Below are 19,263 nucleotides of genomic sequence, written 5' to 3' on the forward strand. Positions count from 1 at the left end.
ATGTAACATTGAATATGACAAAAAGTATAATATTTTCTAGATCTACATATGTATGCAGGGTAGATACTTATAAACGAATAGAATAAAGTGGGTAGTAAGAACGTTGGTTAGTCTACCAATCAAAGAATTCTTACACTAGTTACAATATTGAAAATGAGAAATATCATTAAGGAGCAAATTATACGTGATTATATTTACATTTATATGTAAAACAAAATTGAAATGATTGAAATGTTAAAAATTCAATTACTTTATAATTTATACCAAAAGACCTAGAACTTGTTAGGTGTTGTTAGAATTTTTATGCTCTTGAAGCTGGCTGTATATACTCAGTATTACTCACGTATCCTGTTAACTTTACTGTCTTTAATCAAAAATGTGTATATGATGTATTGATTTGCATGTTACATGTAAGGTGAATACGCTCGTTTGACGTTATATATGTGAAAAGTTATAGATTTAAACGGTACATCTTTTACATTGATTTGTCAATATGCCTGTAAGTAACATGCTTTAATGTAATATTGAACACTACGTGTACTATTGGTAGATCATTTTTATTGACACTTACTGTTACCATAGATTTTCTTATGTACATACGTTTTATTCTTATCAAATTTATTATAGTACTATACGGACATGTCAGTTGTTTTTTATTATAGGCATATCATTCAAGTTTCATTGAAAATAATGGAAATGTGGGTAATATGGCACTTTTGCCAATTAGAACGCATTTTAGGGGCCCTGCACCTCCCTTCAACAATAAAGATCTAGATATAATTGACGAAGCATTGTATTTCTTTAAGGCAAATGTGTTCTTTAGGACATATGAAATTAAGGTATTAATTTTATCTTTATTTGGAGTTAAATCTATATTTGAAAAGCAATAGGAATTGCGTCATTTTAGAGCGAAGCTGATAGAGTTTTAATTTATATTACGTTATATATAACTGAGTGCTTGAAGAGATTACAGAAGTGTGCAACTCAAGCTCAAGCAACAAATGAAATGTATTCTCTTGCTATATCAAAATTTGACATCCCTGGTGATCCTGGTTTTCCTTTGAATTCTGTATATGCAAAACCAAGTAATCCCGTAGAAGCAGGTAATATAAATATTGCGTTAATTTTTTATCAAAAAGGATGCAGGTATTAGATAAAAAAAATTGTTTCTTTTTCCACAGATACTATGAGGCAATATTTACAGCAAATAAGACAAGAAACAGGTGTTAGGCTTGTAGAAAAGGTATATGGTGAAGATGGTAAACCAAGCAAATGGTGGCTATGTTTTGCAAAGAAAAAGTTCATGGATAAGTCACTGTCTGGCCCTGGACAATAAAATATATTTTTTAACGCTATTTTTAGATTATATGTATAATGGATAAATACAGAAATTTGTTGCACAGAATTATGAGTTTTAATATCCCATCAAAATAAAAAAAATTTGAGACTTGTACATATAACTAAATCGAATATAAGAAAAAAGTATATAAAATAACCCATTAGGAAAGAAACATTTATTTCGTACAAGATATACCACAATATTGATACAAATATTTCTAATATATCAATGAAATGATGTATCGTATACACGTGAAGATCATTATTCGAAATACTTAAGAAATTTATCGTTTTCTGCGAAGTGACAAAGAGTTTCTTCTCAACCACGCTGCACGACGAGAACCACCGATAGTTTGTGAGTAACGGTGTCCTTTCCCTAAACCTCGCGAACTTCTGCCCGCTGATGTCTTTCCACGAAGTTCACGATGCTTATGTACTGCATTACATATCCAGTTAACTTTTGGATCATTACGTATTGCCTGAAATATAATCGAATATTAATAATACATCTCTTGTAACTGTATTGTAAATCTCTTTTACTGTATTTATTCACTCAGACATCCAAGGAAGATAAAAAATCACAATATTTCAGTAACATATAACAATATCATCATATTCTATTAAAGTATGTGTATAAATTGTTCAAATATTATGAAAATTACCTTATGTGCTGGATCAATCAGGATAACTTCATAATATTTATACGAAGAATCCTGAGCTACCCAATAACTGTTTAAAACTCGTAGACCACCACAACGACGGCCAACACGTTCCTGAAGATAATTAAATTACAAAATATTATTTGTCTATTAATCAAAAAGTAAAAACAAAAGAGCAAGAATTGGTCTCTATATGTAAAGTGGTATCCCAGTTATGAACTTACCTCAGCAACAGACTGTAATTTTCTAGTAGGCTTCAACTGATTAACGCCATGACTTTTTGGCTTTCCATAAGTTGCACCTTTGGGAACAGGACGTTTACGACCACCTCTTCGTACACGAATTCTAAATATCACAAAACCTGCATATTGATAGTAAAATTCTCATGTGTATTATATTAAATATACATAAATTTTACATAGTTTAAATTAGAAAAAAAAAACAATGTCAGTATATACAAATCACCATGTAATTGTAAGAGTGGTGCATGTACATCTCATCATCTGTACTTTTTAAACATTCAATGTTGCAGATATTTTACGTGTAAAAATAAAAATAATGATAAAAAAATAAGTGTAAGAACTAAAATTATACGATTAAAGTAGATTAATGTAATGTAACTAGCTTGATTTGAAAATGTTAAAATTTGGTAAAGTTTGTCATTTTATATTTCTTATTGAGAAACTATGATTTATACCTTCTTTAGCTTTGTAACCCAAGCGACGTGCTTTATCGGGTCTAGATGGTCTGGGAGCACGATGCATTTTAGTCAATTGACGATATTGCCAACATCTGACACGAAGCAAGAATCGCAGCACATCGCTCTGCTTCTTGCGATACAACTCCTGCATATATTTATATGCACCCATTGCGAAGCCCTGAGAAAAAACAATACTGAATTAAACTTAATCTAAAGAAGCATCAACAATAATTAAAATCAAGATGTCTAAGGAAATAAAAGGAAACGAAGCATGAGATACAATAAATGAAAAGGTTAACTTCATTGACACAATAAATATAGCATTCTCGTGAAAATAACGAATAAAATCATAAGAACATTTTGTACGAGTACTCTTGACAATAAATCTCTTCCACGAGCGATACAGAAATACGATTGGATTCTTGAGATATAACACGATTTCAATCACGTAGCACTCACCCTCGACAATTGAAATAGAAGGAAGGGAAATATAACCTTTCTGGCGTCGACGTATTAAGCCATTGTATACCAAGTACTGAAGATAGTGTACTCGATGTTACAAGTATCACGGGGACATCTATGGGAAGGAAAAAGCAACAAATTTTTTATGTGTTTCATCCACCGATAATGTAAGAAAAAGGTAAATGAAATCACCAGAATAGTTATCGGATTATAATCGTACAGCGTAGAAAAAACTTAATAATTGATGCACAAATTCATTCGAAATATCGAATTGGAGTTAGGAAGTTTAAGGTGATTCTAATGCGCATTTAAATATGTAGATAAGTTCAGTAAGATGAATATAACAAATAAATAAACTAATTAAATTCCGAAAATGACAATTTTTAACAAATATTTCTCTTTCTTTCTTTTTTAAGGTTTCCTTTCTGTTAAAATGACACTTTTGTCAAGAGCATCACAGATTAATTCGCTTATAGTTGGACGTTTAAAAGAATCGTAAGAGATTTGATTTTCGACCCGCAATCAATTGTCAAGATAAATCAAAAGTTACAGTGGGAAATGTAGGAGGATGTTCGACGATACGATGAAAATACAAAACCAGTTATGAAAATATTAGACGGTACAGACAGTTCCATTATCGAGCGACCTGGTGACCTCTTGTCGAGGAATTGATTATTTCAGGAGAGGTAGCACGAATAAGTGGTAGTTAAGGAGACGTAGTCCGCGATGGAGAGTCGCTCAGACAGTATAAAGGATCCGATTTATTATCCATCGATGCAAGAGGTCGTAGAAGGAAACGAAACGGCAACGGAAACCGAAACGACCGACAAAAGAAGCAGAAGTTCCGCTGGTAGCCAAGAACTTGGCCTGGAAGAGAATAACGCATTGAAAGTGCCGCGCAAATTTATCGCGAACTGGCGACAAGCTTGTGATCGTACACGCGACAGAACGAAAGATTTGTTGAAGAGATGGCGAACTGTTTCGACTAATGTCGATGAAATCGTTAATGATCCTGTTTCGAATAAACAATTGGAACATCCTAGTTGGAGCGTACACGTTTGGAGTAAGATTTTGTCATTTTTGTTCACGAAGCTTGAACGTTAGATATAACAACAGAACTTAAAATATGATAGACCAGATTTGAATGGATAAAATAAAGGCGGTAAAAACATAGAGAAACACAGATATTATTTTTATTATATACATATGTAGGTATATTACAAGTCTCCATACGCAAAGTATGCGTTAATATATGCGTTTATAGTTTACGCTATTATTATCAGAATATCATTTTACATTAACCAAACTTTTTTCTTTTTCTTTTGCTTTCTTCTTTGTTTCTCCTTTATATTTTCGGTAAAACAGCAACATGGGTGAGTCGATATCCAAGCGACGAAAATCTGATCGCTATAGAAGAAGCCAGGAGGGGAGGAAAGTTAAAGGATTTAGCGCCCATTCAACGCGACAAGTTTTCACATTTTTTCACTTATCTTTTGGACCACGATAGAGATGGTTTTATTAATCGAAAAGATTTTCGAATGCTTTCAGAGGTATATCTACAAATAGACCTTATATATATAATCGATAATATATAATATATTTTATCGAAAGATATATGTTAATAGTTCAATATTTTTATATATATTATCGAAAGATTTATGTTAATAGTTCAATATTTTTGAAAGCGACTGAGAAGATTCGCAGATTGGTCATGGAACGGGCCCGAATATTTACGATTAATAGAGGCCGAACAAGGACTAGCGGACTTAATCTTCCAAGAGAAAAAGAAGGAAGGTGACCAAGGAAAGATCAGCCTGGAGGAATGGTTATGTTGGTGGGCGCGCGTTGTCGCACCAGCTGGAGGCGCATCTTACAATGACATTCCATTTTGGTTAAAAATTTTGCCACGAATATTTTTCCTTGCTATCAATAGCTCAGTGAATGGAGTGATTTCGAAGAAAGAGCTTGGCTCGTTTTACGGATCAGTCGTTGGCCTAGACTCTGACAGGATCTCCAAATGTCTGGATATGGCATATAATTCTGTGACGTCGGTAATAAGCTATACTATACTGTACTATATTATACTATACTGTACTACACTACGCTATACTATAAAGGAATACTACGCTATACTACATATATGATAGATACTTTTTACGGTTGATATTATTGTTAAGATTAGCACGCGTGAAAATGTAGGAGGATAAAAGAAAATTATGGGAGATGCATAATAAGAAGAAAAAATCAAGAGTGCATGAAAGAGAGTGGGAAAGGGTTTGATGATTGGTGGGACGGGAATAAAATAGTGCGATGTAAATAGGCAAGGGAAATATTAAAACAATTAATTTTTGCATTTTCTTTAGAACGGAGACCATCGTCTCGGTTGGCCACAATACCAACTCGTATTCGCCAACTTTTTATTCGGTCGCGGTCCGTTCGGACCAGGAGAACATTTTCTCGGTATGACAGATTCCTGCTTAATTCGGGGCAATAACGTGCCATTTCCGATCGATTATTCTGCGATGAATACACCAAAAGATAAGTTGGAAGTATACAGACCGCATTGTAGAAGTGCTCGACGTAGCGTGGTAGTTTGAAAAATAGCCACGCAGGTAAAATAGCCGGTAATCACTATAGAAGTGATAACGAGTGCCAGATACGAACAAGCGTCAGTGACGTGTTTCAATAAGGGTCAGTTAGAAAACTACTTTATGCAAAAATATATTAATATATTCAGAACATCTGATATTTTATTCCCTAACATACAGATGAATTAGTTTATACATGGTGTTGCCTACATATATGGTGAGAAAGTATTTGGCAATCGTTTCATTTGTTTCTTAAACTGTGTGCAAACAATAATTGATACGTTAATAAAATATGTTAAATGGAATTTGTTGTGAATGAGAAAAATATATATATAATGATGCAAAGGAAATAACGATGAATCGAACACGAATCGATTTCGTATATTGATAGAAATAAGGCGCAACGCAACGCAACGCAACGCAACGCAATATACGATTCGATAGATAAATGCAGCATTTCCTGATTCTTGCACCTTTCCTTAGATAGTTTTCGCCCATACTGCTACTACGAACGATTCGATATCACACTCATTAGTTCCTCTTTGAATTCGAAACAGACCGCTCTCGCCCCATTGCTGACCCCAAGAGTTAACGACCAACTGGAGCAAAAAATTCGTTACGTATTATTTATCAGTACGTAATCGTTTCAATGTGAGGGTAGAAAAATAGGTAGAAGAATTAGAGGAGCCTTACCCAATACTTAATTGGTAAGTTGCGATAACGATGCGCGGACGTATCTTCCCCCCATCCGATAATCCTAACCGAATGATAGCCAAATGCATAGTGTTCGGTGGTTGCTGTGTGTTTATATATTCCGGATTCATAAGAGAAAAAGTCTTGATAAACTTTCATGGTTGCTAAAAGTATTGTCGTCGTTAGATCTCATCGACCTCTTTGTTAAGTGTTTGCGAATAAAGAAAAAATGTCAGATTTACAAGAAATCACTTACCCTGCACTGGTCCAGATGTTAAAATTTCGTACATAATATCGGTTTCGTTGCCTAACCGATAAGCCGGCCCAACTTTATATAATTCTGTTCGAAGTGGATTTACCGGAGGACGACAACCGGCGGTCTTCAAGTCTGTTCTCTTTCGCAACTTGCATTGTACGTTCGTGCCTTCCCATGGATAACATTCTTCGTCGACTAGGCTAAGAAGTGAAATCGCAGAAAAAGAAAAGATAAAAATCAGGTAGCCGAGTAGTTATAGTATCTGTACACTTATACTGTACTGTATACTTATATGTATACTACTTATGGTAGTTATAGTATCTGTAGATAGAGTTGCGAAAAGATTGGGGCATAAAAAACATAGCGTAACGATGATTTAACCAAGAATTACCCGAATTTTCGCATGTATAGCCAGGCTCTGTCCAAATATCCGCCGCTGCAAGCTTGTTGTCCTCTGTTGTTACACGAGAGTAAATGCTGTGCGCTGAGAAGGACGCTATCGGCTCCCTTACTCATTAAGGCAAATCTGTCTGAAGCGACGCGTGTCGCAGAAATAGCCCAGGATGCGCCGCACCAACCTTGATCGTCTATGTCCGAGATCTCTCGAGGCCAACGAATCCTGGCGTCGAACTCTCGTGGTAGGGACTCCGGATCGTAAATCCGTCGCACGGAATTCATTCTGTAAACCTTGGATGCCCGATGGACGCAACGGTTGATCGAATTTGCTCGAATTGATCGCATTCGAATCGAAACGAATCGAAATTACTGAAGTAAACATCGAAGAAATTTACGCTTCTTACCGATCGTGACGGATTTAAAGTACCCAAGCGCAGTTTCACACCTTCGTCTAACGTTCTACCCCAAAACTCGGAGTAATTTCGTGCCCTCCAACTCAAATCCTGCGAGTTGATCTCATCTATTAGTTCTGGGGTTTGCAAGCATCGATGCTGTTCGCAAAATACTTCCGTGTCTCTACCCATTACCGTACATTTGCTGAAAGACCGTACATGTATCGTTGATGAGTTTACCGAAAATAAGTATGCGAATCTGTTAAGCGTTTGCGATATACAAAATAAATATACCATATATTGCAATTGATTGTAAATGTTTGGTCTTGGTTGTAATATTTCCCCTGGAAATAGCAACCTGAAACAAGCAATTGTCTATGAATAGTTCTGTCTCGCTGGAAATGATCTTCGAATAGACTTTTGTTAGTTACGAACGTCTTGTTTCTTGCGGCGGTGGTAGAGTGATGTTGGGTTCGATTCCTTTGCAGTGGCTCCAATAATCTGGACAGCAATCTTCTTGTTTCTCTCGGTTGCAAAAATCATCGCAGTAACAAACGGTGCTGAGAATCGGAGTACTACACTCGTCCTGACGACCTGTACAACAATCGCCTAGTGGATACCATTTGGCGCAATAAGGACCTGCCGGCAAGTCCGAAAAATCGGGGATCCCATCGACGATCGACGACACCACAGCCAGAAGAAAAATACCGCACGCTGAGCCTTTCCAGGATCGCATTTTCCACGCGTTCGTCGTTTCCTGCAAATCGATTCAACGTTCGCATCTTTAGTGGCATTTCTTTGCTGGCCTTATCTACCCTTATGACTCTTCATCCTTGACGAAATCAAGCGACTTACTTAAACGGAAAACAATGATCGATATTTTGATCGATTTCGATCTCAACGGTACTAAATTGCGTAAAATGCAAGTAGGAATTTCTCGTTCTCGTTCTTGTTTTCGCTTTTGTACGTAATCTTCTGCATTATTGGGTCAGGTCCATGGGACTAGGCAGCAATTGGCAGTGATTAACGGTTGCAATGCCAACTGTACGTAAAATCATCGGATATCTTTTTGGAACCATTTCAAACGTTTTCTCTTTCTTCCTCGTTAAATGTCACGCGCGGGTATTCTCTGTTTCACAAACGGGATAGAAGTAGGTCGCGATTTGACCGTGAAACAGTGGAACGAAAAATCGCGCGATTTGTTCGCATTTATTAGATAACGATGACAATAGCGTCGGGGCTGGCGACGATAAAACGGATCGTCAAACGCATCGAACGATCAAGCGTTTGTAGACGCTTGTTATCGAACGCAGTTTATTGCATTATAATATTAATGGAATTTATCAGACTGGAACGTGTCATGTTTTACGTTTATTTCCTTTCATATACATAGACGTATCGCCATTAGCGATTGTTCGAGCGTTCGAAATTTTCGCAGCACAAAATAATACACATTTCGCGTTAAAAACTTTCGAATCTTCGAAGCGAATTCTACTTATGACTTCTACTTTACGTTGTATATCGAATAGATACGCACGACTCGACCGTCGCATCGTCGATCTTGACCCGTTTTTAGTTTCATTAGAAACAGACTGAGAATGACAAGTATCTGGCCGAGAATAAACGGTTCACGTAATTTGAAAATTAAGGGCAATTCTATTCGAATATCGCGATTTCAGCTTTGCACTCGAGAAGATGTCGCTTTTCGGTCTTCGTACTCGATTCAATAATATTCGACATGTAAACGTCAGCGTATACTATCACGACCGATCTCATATGTAACTATGAAAACGCGCGTGACGCATAATAGTACGTCTAGCATTTTATCGGTTGTATCATACGCTCGCGTTCAACATTCTATTATTCAATGAATGCAGTCAATGGAAAAGTATGCAACCTTTCATGGATGACAACAACGATGACGATTAAAATGAATGCATTGACAAAAAATTTGTTACGGTGAATGAAAGAAATGTTCCAATTGTATTGAACTCGATACAGCATACGCGATTCATTCAATTGAGTATCGATTGACATGATAGATAATCTTATAAACGAAGATGATCTTGTCCATTATTTGGTTTCAAGCGATTATGCATCGTGTTGAACGCAACACGTCAATGTATGTGTGATCATTCGTTTCCGATAAACCTTGGCTTTTGGTCATATCATATCGGAAACGCGCGTAACGTAACGTTTTATACCTATACATGTACAATATATACACATGTATATTAATAAAAAGACAAGTAAGACGATACATATAAAAATTACTCGAATTATTCGAATATCGTGTAACGCGGGAAAAACGATCGGGAAAAATCGCGCGAAATCGACATGCCGTAGCATTATTAATCTTGTTAACAGTCGTTAAATTTTCCCAGCAAGAAAGATTGAAAGAATTAGAAAAGTAAGCGGTATATAATTATAGTGACTCGTATGCGATCGGAGGCTATTTTAAAAATAACTCAATTGACGAAAATCGAGGTTAAAGAAAGAGGTTAATGGGCGCCGTATATTTTTACACGAATTTCAACGCTACAGGGTGCAAAGATTACTTTTATCGATAAAACAAACGAACGTACGTTCCATCGATGTGATCTCATGCGTCGGCAAATTTATTGTTTGATATTCTTCCAGCCATTTATTCGATATTTTCTTCAGGCTTGTATACGTGTATCGTTCTCGATCCGACAGATTTTTCTTTATCGGGCGATCAACTTTCCGTCGATTTGGACGCGTAATTGTTCCTCGAAATAATACCTCGTGAAATACGAATCGATTCCCCCTCTTTTTATCTCATCATTTTTCCCCCATCGAAGCACTAGGTTCGCAAGCATTGCGCTTCTTTAAGATTTATATTAAACATGATCCGTTTAACGTTGCTAAAATTAAACCAAGTTTCACTTTCCAAATTATTCTCTTTCCTCTTCTTCCACCTATCTTCCTCCTACCTCTTCCGACCCTCAACCTCAAACGTCTCTTTCTCTACCGATTATTTTTTCTTTTCCTTTTTTCTCTTCTCCTTCTTCATCATCCTCTTCTTCTTCATTTAATCTGTTTATCGTAAGACGTGCCAATGCTTATACGTGATCTTTCAAATTGTTGACGCTAAAAATAACGCGAACGTCATATTAAAGCGTAGGTATATGCCCATTGTCCCAAATTCCGATCGTTTTCTTTACGTTATGTATTTGGGGTAAGAGTTGTGTGATCGCAACTATCGATGATATAGTTTCGGTGCACGATATCATCGATTTGTCGGAACATCCATGCAAACGTCAAGAATTTTGTGCAAATCGATGTTCACTTCTCTACCGTAAAACAGTAATTCGATTGATTTGAAATTATTCGAAATTACTCACTTCATTTCCATGCATATACACGCGTATAGGTACGCACGCAACGTGAATGAGATAATTCTTAAACGTGAATGACAACAGTATAATTTTCGTATTCATGACAGGTACGTTTGTTTAAAAACGTGCTCCGAATCGTTTACGATAGACCGTTACGCAACAAGATGTTTGCACATTGTATATACAAGATGTTTCGTTCCACTGATGATTCAAAATCATTTGACTTACCGCGTTTTCGTCTATACAAATTTTGTTTCAGATCAACTGTCCCGATTTTACAATGGAATTTCACACGAAGCAGTCGCTCAGGCGAATATGTAATTATAATTTTCCAAAATCGCGATATAAACGTTAATTTTCATTAGCACGAACAATTTGAATCCGCGATCATGAGTTGAGATAAATGCAATTGAAATATCGATGATAAGATAATCAACAAGAAGAAAATCACGTTCCACCGATATTTGGGTAATTGACGATCGTCAAATGTTTTGTAGCAAAGTTTCACTTACTCGTGGTTGGAAGAGATTTTCTGATCCGAAGAAACAGCAAACTTCTTGGACTTGTTTTTGCGATATCAACAAGCATCTGCTTTGTGGTACTCAGCAGTAGTAGACGCCTGTGAGAAACGGTCCTGGTACACGTTTAAAAATCTTTGATCGTTTTACAGTAAAACCAACGACAGATGTTTGAAAGAAAGAAGGAACGAAGAAAGGAATGGCAGGAGGGAAACAAGGAAGAAAGGAAAGGGAAAAGGAAGGAAGGAGGGAAGGAAGGAAGGAAGGAAGGAAGGAAGGTAGGAAGAAAGGACGATTGGAGGAATGAGAATAAGAAAACCAAGGAGAGATTAGAATGATAAAAAAAAATTGGCTGTATTCAAAGGAGAAAGGTGAAGTAGACTTGGATGTTGGTGCAAATCTGACGAACGCGAGTCGTAAGGTAAATTCAAAGTTACGCGGACTTGCGATTGGAAACAATTGGAGAAGATCTGTCGGTGCTGGCGGCTCGAAAGCGAGAGCTTAACTGGCCCGCGAATACGCTAGGTAAACGCGAACTAAATGCCTAGTCAGCCCGTGACTGCGTACCATGGTATATCGCGATTCGGTTTCCTCTTGATTATTTACCGGATCTCCTTGTGACTTCTTCCCCGAAGATTCGTCATTGCTTGAATATTCAAAGGTCTTCGATTAAACTCCTGGTGAACACTCGTACGTGATCGTCGTAGATACCGCGTGATTCTATTTCATTCGATTAGATTCAATAATTCAATTCGTTATAATTACGTCCAAGTCAAACAATTTCTTAAACGGATAACTTTCAAGTTCAAAATATTCGGCTACGCTTCTAATATGAGAAATTATATTCTTTTTCGGACCGATCAATTTCTTATCGTTAATTATCTTTAGAGGGAAAGGCATATCTAACTTTTTACAGAAAATGGGCAAAATAAAAGAAATACCACAATTTTTAATGTGCGCAAAGAATAACGAGTACTAAAAAAAGGTACCGAAACCAGGGCTCGTCCGGGATTTGAACCCGGGACCTCTCGCACCCTAAGCGAGAATCATACCCCTAGACCAACGAGCCACATGTACGTTGGATCGTAAATTTCTTTAATATCGTGAATAAAATTACACGAATGTATATCAAAATATAGATATAATACGCAACATTAACTTTCTAACGTGATAATATATTATTATATATATATAACCATTTATGTACATGTAAAATGTCTATGAGCTTTAATTACGATGTGGAATATCGTAATATGTTTTAAGGAATTCAAATACTTAATTAACAGTAAAACATTAAATATATTAAATCATATTATTTTAATTCCTCTAAATTGAAGTTTTTGATCATGTAGGGACCAACTAGGCGCCGTGGCTTAGTTGGTTAAAGCGCCTGTCTAGTAAACAGGAGATCGAGGGTTCGAATCCCTCCGGAGCCTTTGGTTGTTCTTTAGATGTTATTTTTTTTATATACACTGTATTATTAATAATATGATTTATGGTACGATGGTATGTTTGTGTCGTTTTCTTTTCTACTATCTAGTTTTTTTCTTTTTATAGATTCACATGTGCATATTCGTTGTATCTGTAAATAGGAGTTCGCTTCCATGTGCAACGCTATTTAAAAGTCGAAAAAGTAAATGTTATTCCGTGAAATAGATCGATCGTCGATTTTTTTTCATTTCGTTACATTTTTTGATACATTTTTTTATTATCAAGGAGATAGGAATCCTTTTAGTAGACCGCCGGTATTTCATCAAACAACGATTGAGTGATCGATATTGAGAAAGTGTTCCATGGCAACGTAATACATATGTATGTAGTAAGCGGATGAGAGAACTGTGTATGATCAAGGTGAAACCATTTGATCGACTATCAGTAACTCTCGTCGTGTGTCGTTCTAGTAAGAAAAGAGGATAAGATGGGAAATACGGAGAGCAATGTATCCAGCGGAGTAAAGAAACAAACGGACGCATCTTCTATCTTGCTTTACAAATTAGTCGACATGAAAGGTAAGTTGAATCATAAACGAGAATGATGAAAGCGAAACGTCTTCTTAATCTTGTGTAGGAGGTGGTTTATTGGTAAATATGATGAAAAGGGCAACGCAAACTAAACAGTACGCGGAATTGGACCATGCTCTAAGAACCAAAGTAGAACCGTATTTATACAATAAGGGTAGAGGTAAATGGATTCCAATCGAAAAGTTGGTTTTACTGCGAAACAAGGATCGTCCGAAGCACAAAATGGTAGAACGATATACAATTAGATATCATATGATATAGATGAGTAATTAGCTTGAACGTTTTTTTTATGAATATCTTTTTATTATGAATGATCGATTACGTAACAGCTTCCACCGTTGAGATCTATGGAGAATCCTGCCGATTACGATATAGACAAAGATATGCAAAATGAGGATGAATTGGACGAGACAAAAATTGGTAAACGATCGATAAAGACGATAGAGATGTAAATTTTTAACATATTTCTTTCGATTTAATAGATAAAAGCAAGTACAGACTAGTCTGTTGGAGCTTAGGCGAAAGAGGAGCAGTCGGTGAAACGATTTTACACTTGTGCATGTTACACTCGACTGCTATTCACATTGATCTGGCTAAACGTTTATTACGTTTTTACCCTAAGCTTATCAACGATGTATATATCAGTGATGAATATTACGGTTAGTAAGTATAATAAGCGCGGTGAACACGATGTAAACGAATAAATTCGTTTCGCGTCAGGGCGCATCGTAAATTCATCTGCTCGGTTGTTCTTGATAGGTGAGAGCGCATTACACATCGCGATAGTAAATGAAGATCCAGCATTGGTAAAATTCCTCTTGGACAGCGGTGCGGACGTACACGAAAGATGCGTGGGGAACTTTATGTGTCCGGAGGATCAAAAAGCGTCGAGATCGGACAGCCTGGATCATGAATGGGTTTGCGTAGCTCCGGAAACGGATTATAGCGGGTAAAGAAGATTTACTCGAGTGGAATACAAATGTCGAGTGACTTTCGTTCTATTTGCATAGATACGTTTACTGGGGCGAGTATCCTTTAAGTTTCGCCGCATGTTTAGGGCAGGAAGAATGTTACAGATTAATACTCGCCAGAGGAGCGGATCCCGACAAGCAAGACACAAATGGAAATACTGTTTTACATATGTTGGTCATCTATGAAAAACTGGTAAGCATCTGCCACAGGACTAACCCGGAAATGGCAAAACCAGCAATAAGTTTATTCGATCGATTGTTTTTCCGAGCAAGACTACGTTCGATATGGCATATGAAGTGGGTGCGTCGTTAGCGATCAGAAATGCTCAACATTTAACACCTTTGACGTTATCGGCGAAATTAGCTAGAATCGAACTGTTTTTTCATATCTTGAACATCGAGCGGGAGATTTATTGGCAGATCGGGAGTATTACGTGTGCAGCTTATCCTTTATCGCAAGTCGACACGATCGATGTTGTTACAGGAAGCATCAGTCATAATTCCGCTTTGAATCTGGTGGTATTTGGCGTGAGTCGAAAATCTAAATTACGCAACAGTTTACTTTCTATTTGTCATCCTTTATTGACATACGATATTTCTCATATATATATAGGAAAAGGACGAACACTTGGAATTGATGGACGGTGTCCTGGTCGATCTATTAAATGCCAAGTGGAACACTTTCGTCAAGTCTCGGTTCTATCGTCAATTTTTTCTTTTTTGTTTCTACTTTATTCTGTCATTGATCAGCTTTACTCTTCGACCCGGTCCAACGATAACATCGTCGACTTCCTCACTCGCTGTCACTCCTCGTGTCTCTGTTCCATCCATCGAATCGCCCATAACAACTCTAAAACCAGAGCAACTCCTCCCAAACGTTACCAAAACTTCTCAAAATTTAAATCTATCCCTTCTTCTCGATAAAGCTGTTACCACTGCTTTTACCTCGAATATAAAACATCCTTCGAACGTAACAACGGCAAGCTTTGATAAACTGAAGCTCGATATCGTCACCGATCTAACGTCTATCTTGAACATTTTCTCGACAGACCGATCTCAAAACGAGATCGAATTGCTCAACGATTCTTACGGGATAGCTATTCGACCAGCCGAACATTTCTACTCCAAGAATAACGATACACCAACGGATTATCTAAAAATTACGGCGATCAACGACAGTGTCGTCTTTATAAATTCGACGATACCTTTCGATAATAATACAGTTTCTCCTGGTAGTAACAAACACAACTGGTACGTTATATAATATGTGAATAATCCCGGATCAAATCCGATTAATACAAAAATACAAATTTCAAAATGTTTATTAGCGACCACGTATACGTCCAAGATGACTCTTAATGCATATTTTCGATATTAGGTGGAACAATCTCACAGAAAAGTGTAGACTGATGCATCTAACAACATTATCGGCCAAGATTCGACTAATCGCCGAAATATTAATGGAGATTGCGGCTATTCTTTATATTATTGCAGCACTGCGCGAAGCCAGATTTCTCGGTCTTAACATGTTCATTGAGAATCTAGTAAGAGGATGATATCATCTGTTCCTTTATCAAGCGCTTTTATCTGAAAAAGAAAACGTTTAGTAAATAATGCGTCTAATATTGGTTCCTTATCAGTGAAATTACCAGGGAGAGAACATAGAGAGGAAAGGAAAAGGAATGAAGAAAAAAGACGGTGTTTCGTTGATAAACCGATAGACCGCAGAAATTTCAGTACGCGGTTACAAATTAAAATATTGTACTAACGAAAGAAATTAATTTCTAGATGACTGCGCCGTCGCGAGTAATGTTCCTCTTCTCCTGTTGTATATTACTGTCCTTTCCATTGCTGAGGTTGGCTTGCGCCGATCAAGTTGAAGATATGTTGGCAGTTGTAGTGATGTTAACGACGGCACCGTATTTTTTATTTTTCTGCAGAGGTTTCAAAACGGTCGGTCCGTTTGTTGTGATGATTTACAGAATGATCATGGGTGATTTACTCCGTTTCGTCTCCATTTATTTGGTCTTTGTAATGGGATTTTCTCAAGGTAACTTGAAAACAAAGTTCTTCTCTCTGGAAGAATTTTTCCATTACACATTCTGTCCCTTTCGCACCTCTACTTTGACCAGAATCTTTTAACATAAATGCGATAACAGATACATCGTATCGCGTATCTCTCGTATCTTTTGAACATAGATCACGGACAGAAATAAACTTACGATCGATTCGTGAGAATCAACCGGTCAATTAGATCGAAACGTGCGAATAAATATACCAATGACGCTTCTTCCTCTTCCCTTACAGTCGTTAATCAAAGTGTAACGATATCGAGCAAATTACGAGTTTACCTTCACCTTATGACTTAATCTCTCGTCTGGGAATTTCTACATCGCAAGCGACATTGACACATATTATTACGCTGGTATATCATACATTCTGAAACGTAACAAATTTACATATCGTAGGCATCGAGCCAACTTTATGCATACTTACCAACTTGTAACACTTATACCGTGATACATTATTACATAGTTTAAGTACATCGAGCACCATATTCATTTCCTTTCGAGCATTATCTCTTATTTACTTCTAATATTACGTATTTACATACAACAATGTAATACAACGTAAATCTATATTTTTCATATTTCCCTTCCCTAATTTATTTTACAATGCCTATCAAAAGATTGTCTTTTCTTTTCTTGCCTTTCCTTTCTTCAGCATATTACATCATATTCCTATCTTTCGATAATCCAAACACACCAGAAGGAGTAGATGATTCGGTGAGCAACCCAATGCCGTCGCCGGTAGAAAGTATAATGGCAATGTTCCTTATGAGCATGACGAACTTTGGAGATTACTATGGCGCGTTTGAGAGAACGCAACACGAGATGGAAGCTAAGGTAATTACCTCGCATCTACTCTTCTAGTGAATATATGACTACAATAGAAACATTCATTGTGTCGTAGTTCTTATTTGTGGTATATATGGCAATCGTTGCCATATTATTGGTAAATATGTTAATTGCTATGATGGGAAATACATATCAGAAAATCGCGGAGACAAGAAACGAATGGCAAAGACAAGTAAGTTTTTCTTTCATCCCCTACTTTTTCCATTTATAGGAATATTTATTAATTATTATTCAGTTATTAATACTGGAATTAACATCACAGTGGGCACGTATAGTTTTGGTAGTAGAAAGAGGAGTAAGTCCACAGGAAAGGCTTAAAAAATTAATGGACTATTCGCAGCCAATGTCCGATGGTCGAAGGGCGTTAGTACTTCGATTGAGTCAATCGGTAAAAAATATCTCTATATACATATGTATATATTATGTAAATACACATGTATAACGAATGATTATAGTTGTAAAAAGTGAAACATTTTTAGGAAGAAGACAAGGAAGAAATGAAGGAAATTTTAGAAATGAAAAGAACTCATGATAGATTGTATAAAAAAAGACAGAGCAAAGTAACAAAAAAGATCTTAACATCAGAAGATAATACTATTTTGTAATATTATCACAGATGTCTCGTCTGTAGCATATGTTCCCAGTCGTTTAATATATTGAGATACTTTGTTGATATAAAAACTGCATCTTACATACAGTATACATAATAAACTCTTATGATTATGATCTTTCTTGACATTCTTGTACGTAAATTTCCTCTTATGCTCAAGGAAGATACATACATATGTATGTATACGTACCTATTGATAAAGCAGAATTGTATCCATAGCAAGTTGCTATAACAACTGTTTACTATGACTAATAATAAATATTTGTTAGCTTCTTGTTTTGTCTATCGTGCTGTCTAAAGGACGGAATATTTTTAAAGTTTCCTACTCTGTACAAATGAGCAAATTAAGATCACCCATAAATTATAAAAATATGGAATTAGAACTTCTACAGGCTCTTAGTGCGGATAAGCTATACAAATTACAGAATGATGCTAAACTCAGAGCAATAGAACAGAATGTGCCTACGTATGAAGATTTTAGACAACTGGTATAAGAGCATATTTTTATCGAAAATATCATTATTTATATATCTAATATAAAATAATTTCTCCCATATCGAATCTGTCACCAGGTGAATGCTGCTCATCTAAAACCTTTAAAATGTGACGATGTAAAATCTAAAATAAAGAGATGTTGGAATCCCATTGTTCATATTGATAATTCGAATGTGGTAATGCCATTTGAAAAACAAGAAATGCAACAACAACAATCCGAAGATCGTTTAAAATTATGGAGTAAGAGTGATAATATTTCTGCAAATGAAATACCCACCACATATGTAAAATTTATACAAGTTTGGAAAACTATTAAAGGGCATAAAGAAAAATTTCATTATCTCAAAATGTCCAGGTAAGGTATTCCTTTTTAAATCGAACAAGAATAGGAAATGAATGCATCTAACTTGTTATTTCAGATATACTCTACGAGAGAAAATTTTTTGCACAGAAATTTCTCCATCGTTGTTCGTCGAAATAATCGACATATGCTTTCGAAATATTTCGATTACGGATAATATAGAGTTTATTGTTGACATTTTATGCACTTTGAGTAAATGCAATAGATTTCATTTAACAGTAAGTTTTATGGGACAAAACGAAAAAGAAATGTGTACGCAGCTCTTTCGAAATCTACTTATCAACGCGGTATATCAAGACGAGATTTTTAAGGATACGATTAAATCATTAGCATTGCTTTACGAAGTCGTACTTGAGTAATAAATTTTAACGAGAGAGATTAACGAGTTTTATAATAAAAATATTTTACGAGTTATACGCACGTACGAAATAAACTTATGAAATTGAGCTTATGATTTTTTACATGTATATAAATTCTAAAAATGTTGAAAATTTATTTCAAACGGTTCAAAGTATAATATAGGCAT

General features: G+C 36.1%; 6 protein-coding genes, 2 long non-coding RNA genes and 2 other non-coding genes across 17 annotated transcripts; 5 read left to right on the forward strand and 5 right to left on the reverse strand.

The window, feature by feature from the left end:
* The first annotated feature begins 267 nt into the window (after positions 1-267).
* On the forward strand, positions 268-1,405 carry LOC117232056 (actin-related protein 2/3 complex subunit 3). The gene is made up of 4 exons (XM_033491191.1): positions 268-499; positions 663-839; positions 908-1,103; positions 1,182-1,405. Exons 1-4 carry the CDS (start codon positions 494-496, stop codon positions 1,334-1,336), a joined length of 534 nt encoding a protein of 177 aa, XP_033347082.1. The 5' UTR covers positions 268-493; the 3' UTR covers positions 1,337-1,405.
* Positions 1,406-1,503: 98 nt separating this feature from the next.
* On the reverse strand, positions 1,504-3,261 carry LOC117232055 (60S ribosomal protein L15). Its single transcript, XM_033491190.1, has 5 exons — positions 3,157-3,261; positions 2,695-2,875; positions 2,222-2,358; positions 2,001-2,111; positions 1,504-1,817 (listed from the first exon to the last, which is right to left on the reverse strand). The coding sequence occupies exons 2-5, from the start codon at positions 2,864-2,866 to the stop codon at positions 1,623-1,625; spliced, it is 615 nt and encodes a 204-aa protein (XP_033347081.1). The 5' UTR covers positions 2,867-2,875; positions 3,157-3,261; the 3' UTR covers positions 1,504-1,622.
* A 315-nt stretch (positions 3,262-3,576) lies between these two features.
* LOC117232052 lies at positions 3,577-6,052 on the forward strand. 2 transcript variants are annotated; one of them, XM_033491186.1, is made up of 5 exons: positions 3,577-3,778; positions 3,841-4,222; positions 4,525-4,709; positions 4,845-5,210; positions 5,523-6,052. In XM_033491186.1, the coding sequence occupies exons 2-5, from the start codon at positions 3,886-3,888 to the stop codon at positions 5,754-5,756; spliced, it is 1,122 nt and encodes a 373-aa protein (XP_033347077.1). In that variant the 5' UTR covers positions 3,577-3,778; positions 3,841-3,885; the 3' UTR covers positions 5,757-6,052. The 2 variants fall into 2 exon arrangements, with proteins under 2 accessions (XP_033347077.1, XP_033347076.1); XM_033491185.1 differs by having other exon boundaries at positions 3,578-4,222.
* Positions 5,880-11,926, reverse strand: LOC117232051 (tubulointerstitial nephritis antigen-like). Of its 2 annotated transcripts, none has more exons than XM_033491184.1 (8): positions 11,356-11,926; positions 7,920-8,241; positions 7,779-7,842; positions 7,497-7,689; positions 7,088-7,383; positions 6,697-6,896; positions 6,441-6,604; positions 5,880-6,346 (listed from the first exon to the last, which is right to left on the reverse strand). In XM_033491184.1, exons 2-8 carry the CDS (start codon positions 8,218-8,220, stop codon positions 6,227-6,229), a joined length of 1,338 nt encoding a protein of 445 aa, XP_033347075.1. In that variant the 5' UTR covers positions 8,221-8,241; positions 11,356-11,926; the 3' UTR covers positions 5,880-6,226. The 2 variants fall into 2 exon arrangements, with proteins under 2 accessions (XP_033347075.1, XP_033347073.1); XM_033491182.1 differs by lacking the exon at positions 11,356-11,926 and adding an exon at positions 10,070-10,476.
* Positions 11,927-12,358: 432 nt separating this feature from the next.
* On the reverse strand, positions 12,359-12,430 carry Trnap-agg. The gene has a single exon. It is a non-coding gene; the product is annotated as a tRNA-Pro (tRNA).
* Positions 12,431-12,723: 293 nt separating this feature from the next.
* Trnat-agu lies at positions 12,724-12,797 on the forward strand. Its single transcript has one exon. It is a non-coding gene; the product is annotated as a tRNA-Thr (tRNA).
* Positions 12,798-12,929: 132 nt separating this feature from the next.
* LOC117232008 (transient receptor potential cation channel subfamily V member 5) lies at positions 12,930-17,997 on the forward strand. 5 transcript variants are annotated; one of them, XM_033491083.1, is made up of 14 exons: positions 12,931-13,370; positions 13,429-13,607; positions 13,712-13,802; positions 13,865-14,041; positions 14,142-14,331; positions 14,393-14,546; positions 14,627-14,881; positions 14,967-15,604; positions 15,732-15,897; positions 16,142-16,403; positions 17,078-17,259; positions 17,327-17,443; positions 17,534-17,659; positions 17,751-17,997. In XM_033491083.1, the coding sequence occupies exons 1-14, from the start codon at positions 13,280-13,282 to the stop codon at positions 17,874-17,876; spliced, it is 2,754 nt and encodes a 917-aa protein (XP_033346974.1). In that variant the 5' UTR covers positions 12,931-13,279; the 3' UTR covers positions 17,877-17,997. The 5 variants fall into 5 exon arrangements, with proteins under 5 accessions (XP_033346976.1, XP_033346979.1, XP_033346974.1 ...); XM_033491084.1 differs by having other exon boundaries at positions 17,123-17,259; XM_033491087.1 differs by having other exon boundaries at positions 12,931-13,173; positions 13,263-13,607.
* LOC117232035 lies at positions 15,658-16,264 on the reverse strand. Its single transcript, XR_004493054.1, has 2 exons — positions 16,123-16,264; positions 15,658-15,940 (listed from the first exon to the last, which is right to left on the reverse strand). It is a non-coding gene; the product is annotated as an uncharacterized LOC117232035 (long non-coding RNA).
* On the reverse strand, positions 16,554-17,032 carry LOC117232034. The gene is made up of 2 exons (XR_004493053.1): positions 16,850-17,032; positions 16,554-16,792 (listed from the first exon to the last, which is right to left on the reverse strand). It is a non-coding gene; the product is annotated as an uncharacterized LOC117232034 (long non-coding RNA).
* On the forward strand, positions 17,934-19,177 carry LOC117232024 (coiled-coil domain-containing protein 103). Of its 2 annotated transcripts, XM_033491121.1 has the most exons (4): positions 17,934-18,057; positions 18,200-18,369; positions 18,454-18,731; positions 18,796-19,177. In XM_033491121.1, the coding sequence occupies exons 1-4, from the start codon at positions 17,988-17,990 to the stop codon at positions 19,094-19,096; spliced, it is 819 nt and encodes a 272-aa protein (XP_033347012.1). In that variant the 5' UTR covers positions 17,934-17,987; the 3' UTR covers positions 19,097-19,177. The 2 variants fall into 2 exon arrangements, with proteins under 2 accessions (XP_033347012.1, XP_033347014.1); XM_033491123.1 differs by lacking the exon at positions 17,934-18,057 and having other exon boundaries at positions 18,118-18,369.
* Positions 19,178-19,263: the final 86 nt, after the last annotated feature.

Source organism: Bombus vosnesenskii, unplaced genomic scaffold (genome assembly GCF_011952255.1).
Source record: "Bombus vosnesenskii isolate JDL3184/JDL3185 unplaced genomic scaffold, Bvos_JDL3184-5_v1.1 scf7180000013277, whole genome shotgun sequence".
NCBI lineage: Eukaryota > Metazoa > Arthropoda > Insecta > Hymenoptera > Apidae > Bombus > Bombus vosnesenskii.

Excerpts from the sequence above, each read along its gene's own strand:
- LOC117232056 (XM_033491191.1), top strand. Across the intron at positions 840-907 it reads TTAGGACATATGAAATTAAG|AGCGAAGCTGATAGAGTTTT; the intron begins GTATTAATTTTA and ends GCGTCATTTTAG. Across the intron at positions 1,104-1,181 it reads AAGTAATCCCGTAGAAGCAG|ATACTATGAGGCAATATTTA; the intron begins GTAATATAAATA and ends CTTTTTCCACAG.
- LOC117232055 (XM_033491190.1), bottom strand. The coding sequence starts at position 2,866 with ATGGGTGCATATAAATATATGCAGGAGTTGTATCGCAAGAAGCAGAGC. Across the intron at positions 2,359-2,694 it reads GGGTTACAAAGCTAAAGAAG|GTTTTGTGATATTTAGAATT; the intron begins GTATAAATCATA and ends ATCAATATGCAG. Across the intron at positions 1,818-2,000 it reads TGATTGATCCAGCACATAAG|GCAATACGTAATGATCCAAA; the intron begins GTAATTTTCATA and ends ATTATATTTCAG.
- LOC117232052 (XM_033491186.1), top strand. The coding sequence starts at position 3,886 with ATGGAGAGTCGCTCAGACAGTATAAAGGATCCGATTTATTATCCATCG. Across the intron at positions 4,223-4,524 it reads TTGGAGCGTACACGTTTGGA|CAACATGGGTGAGTCGATAT; the intron begins GTAAGATTTTGT and ends TCGGTAAAACAG. Across the intron at positions 4,710-4,844 it reads ATTTTCGAATGCTTTCAGAG|CGACTGAGAAGATTCGCAGA; the intron begins GTATATCTACAA and ends TATTTTTGAAAG.
- LOC117232024 (XM_033491121.1), top strand. The coding sequence starts at position 17,988 with ATGATTATGATCTTTCTTGACATTCTTGTACGTAAATTTCCTCTTATG. Across the intron at positions 18,370-18,453 it reads ATGAAGATTTTAGACAACTG|GTGAATGCTGCTCATCTAAA; the intron begins GTATAAGAGCAT and ends ATCTGTCACCAG. Across the intron at positions 18,732-18,795 it reads CATTATCTCAAAATGTCCAG|ATATACTCTACGAGAGAAAA; the intron begins GTAAGGTATTCC and ends TTGTTATTTCAG.
- LOC117232051 (XM_033491182.1), bottom strand. The coding sequence starts at position 10,090 with ATGAGATCACATCGATGGAAC. Across the intron at positions 7,843-7,919 it reads ACCGCCGCAAGAAACAAGAC|GTTGCTATTTCCAGGGGAAA; the intron begins GTTCGTAACTAA and ends TGCTTGTTTCAG. Across the intron at positions 7,384-7,496 it reads CTTTAAATCCGTCACGATCG|GTTTACAGAATGAATTCCGT; the intron begins GTAAGAAGCGTA and ends CGGGCATCCAAG.
- LOC117232008 (XM_033491083.1), top strand. The coding sequence starts at position 13,280 with ATGGGAAATACGGAGAGCAATGTATCCAGCGGAGTAAAGAAACAAACG. Across the intron at positions 13,371-13,428 it reads CAAATTAGTCGACATGAAAG|GAGGTGGTTTATTGGTAAAT; the intron begins GTAAGTTGAATC and ends AATCTTGTGTAG. Across the intron at positions 17,444-17,533 it reads GAAACGAATGGCAAAGACAA|TGGGCACGTATAGTTTTGGT; the intron begins GTAAGTTTTTCT and ends TTAACATCACAG.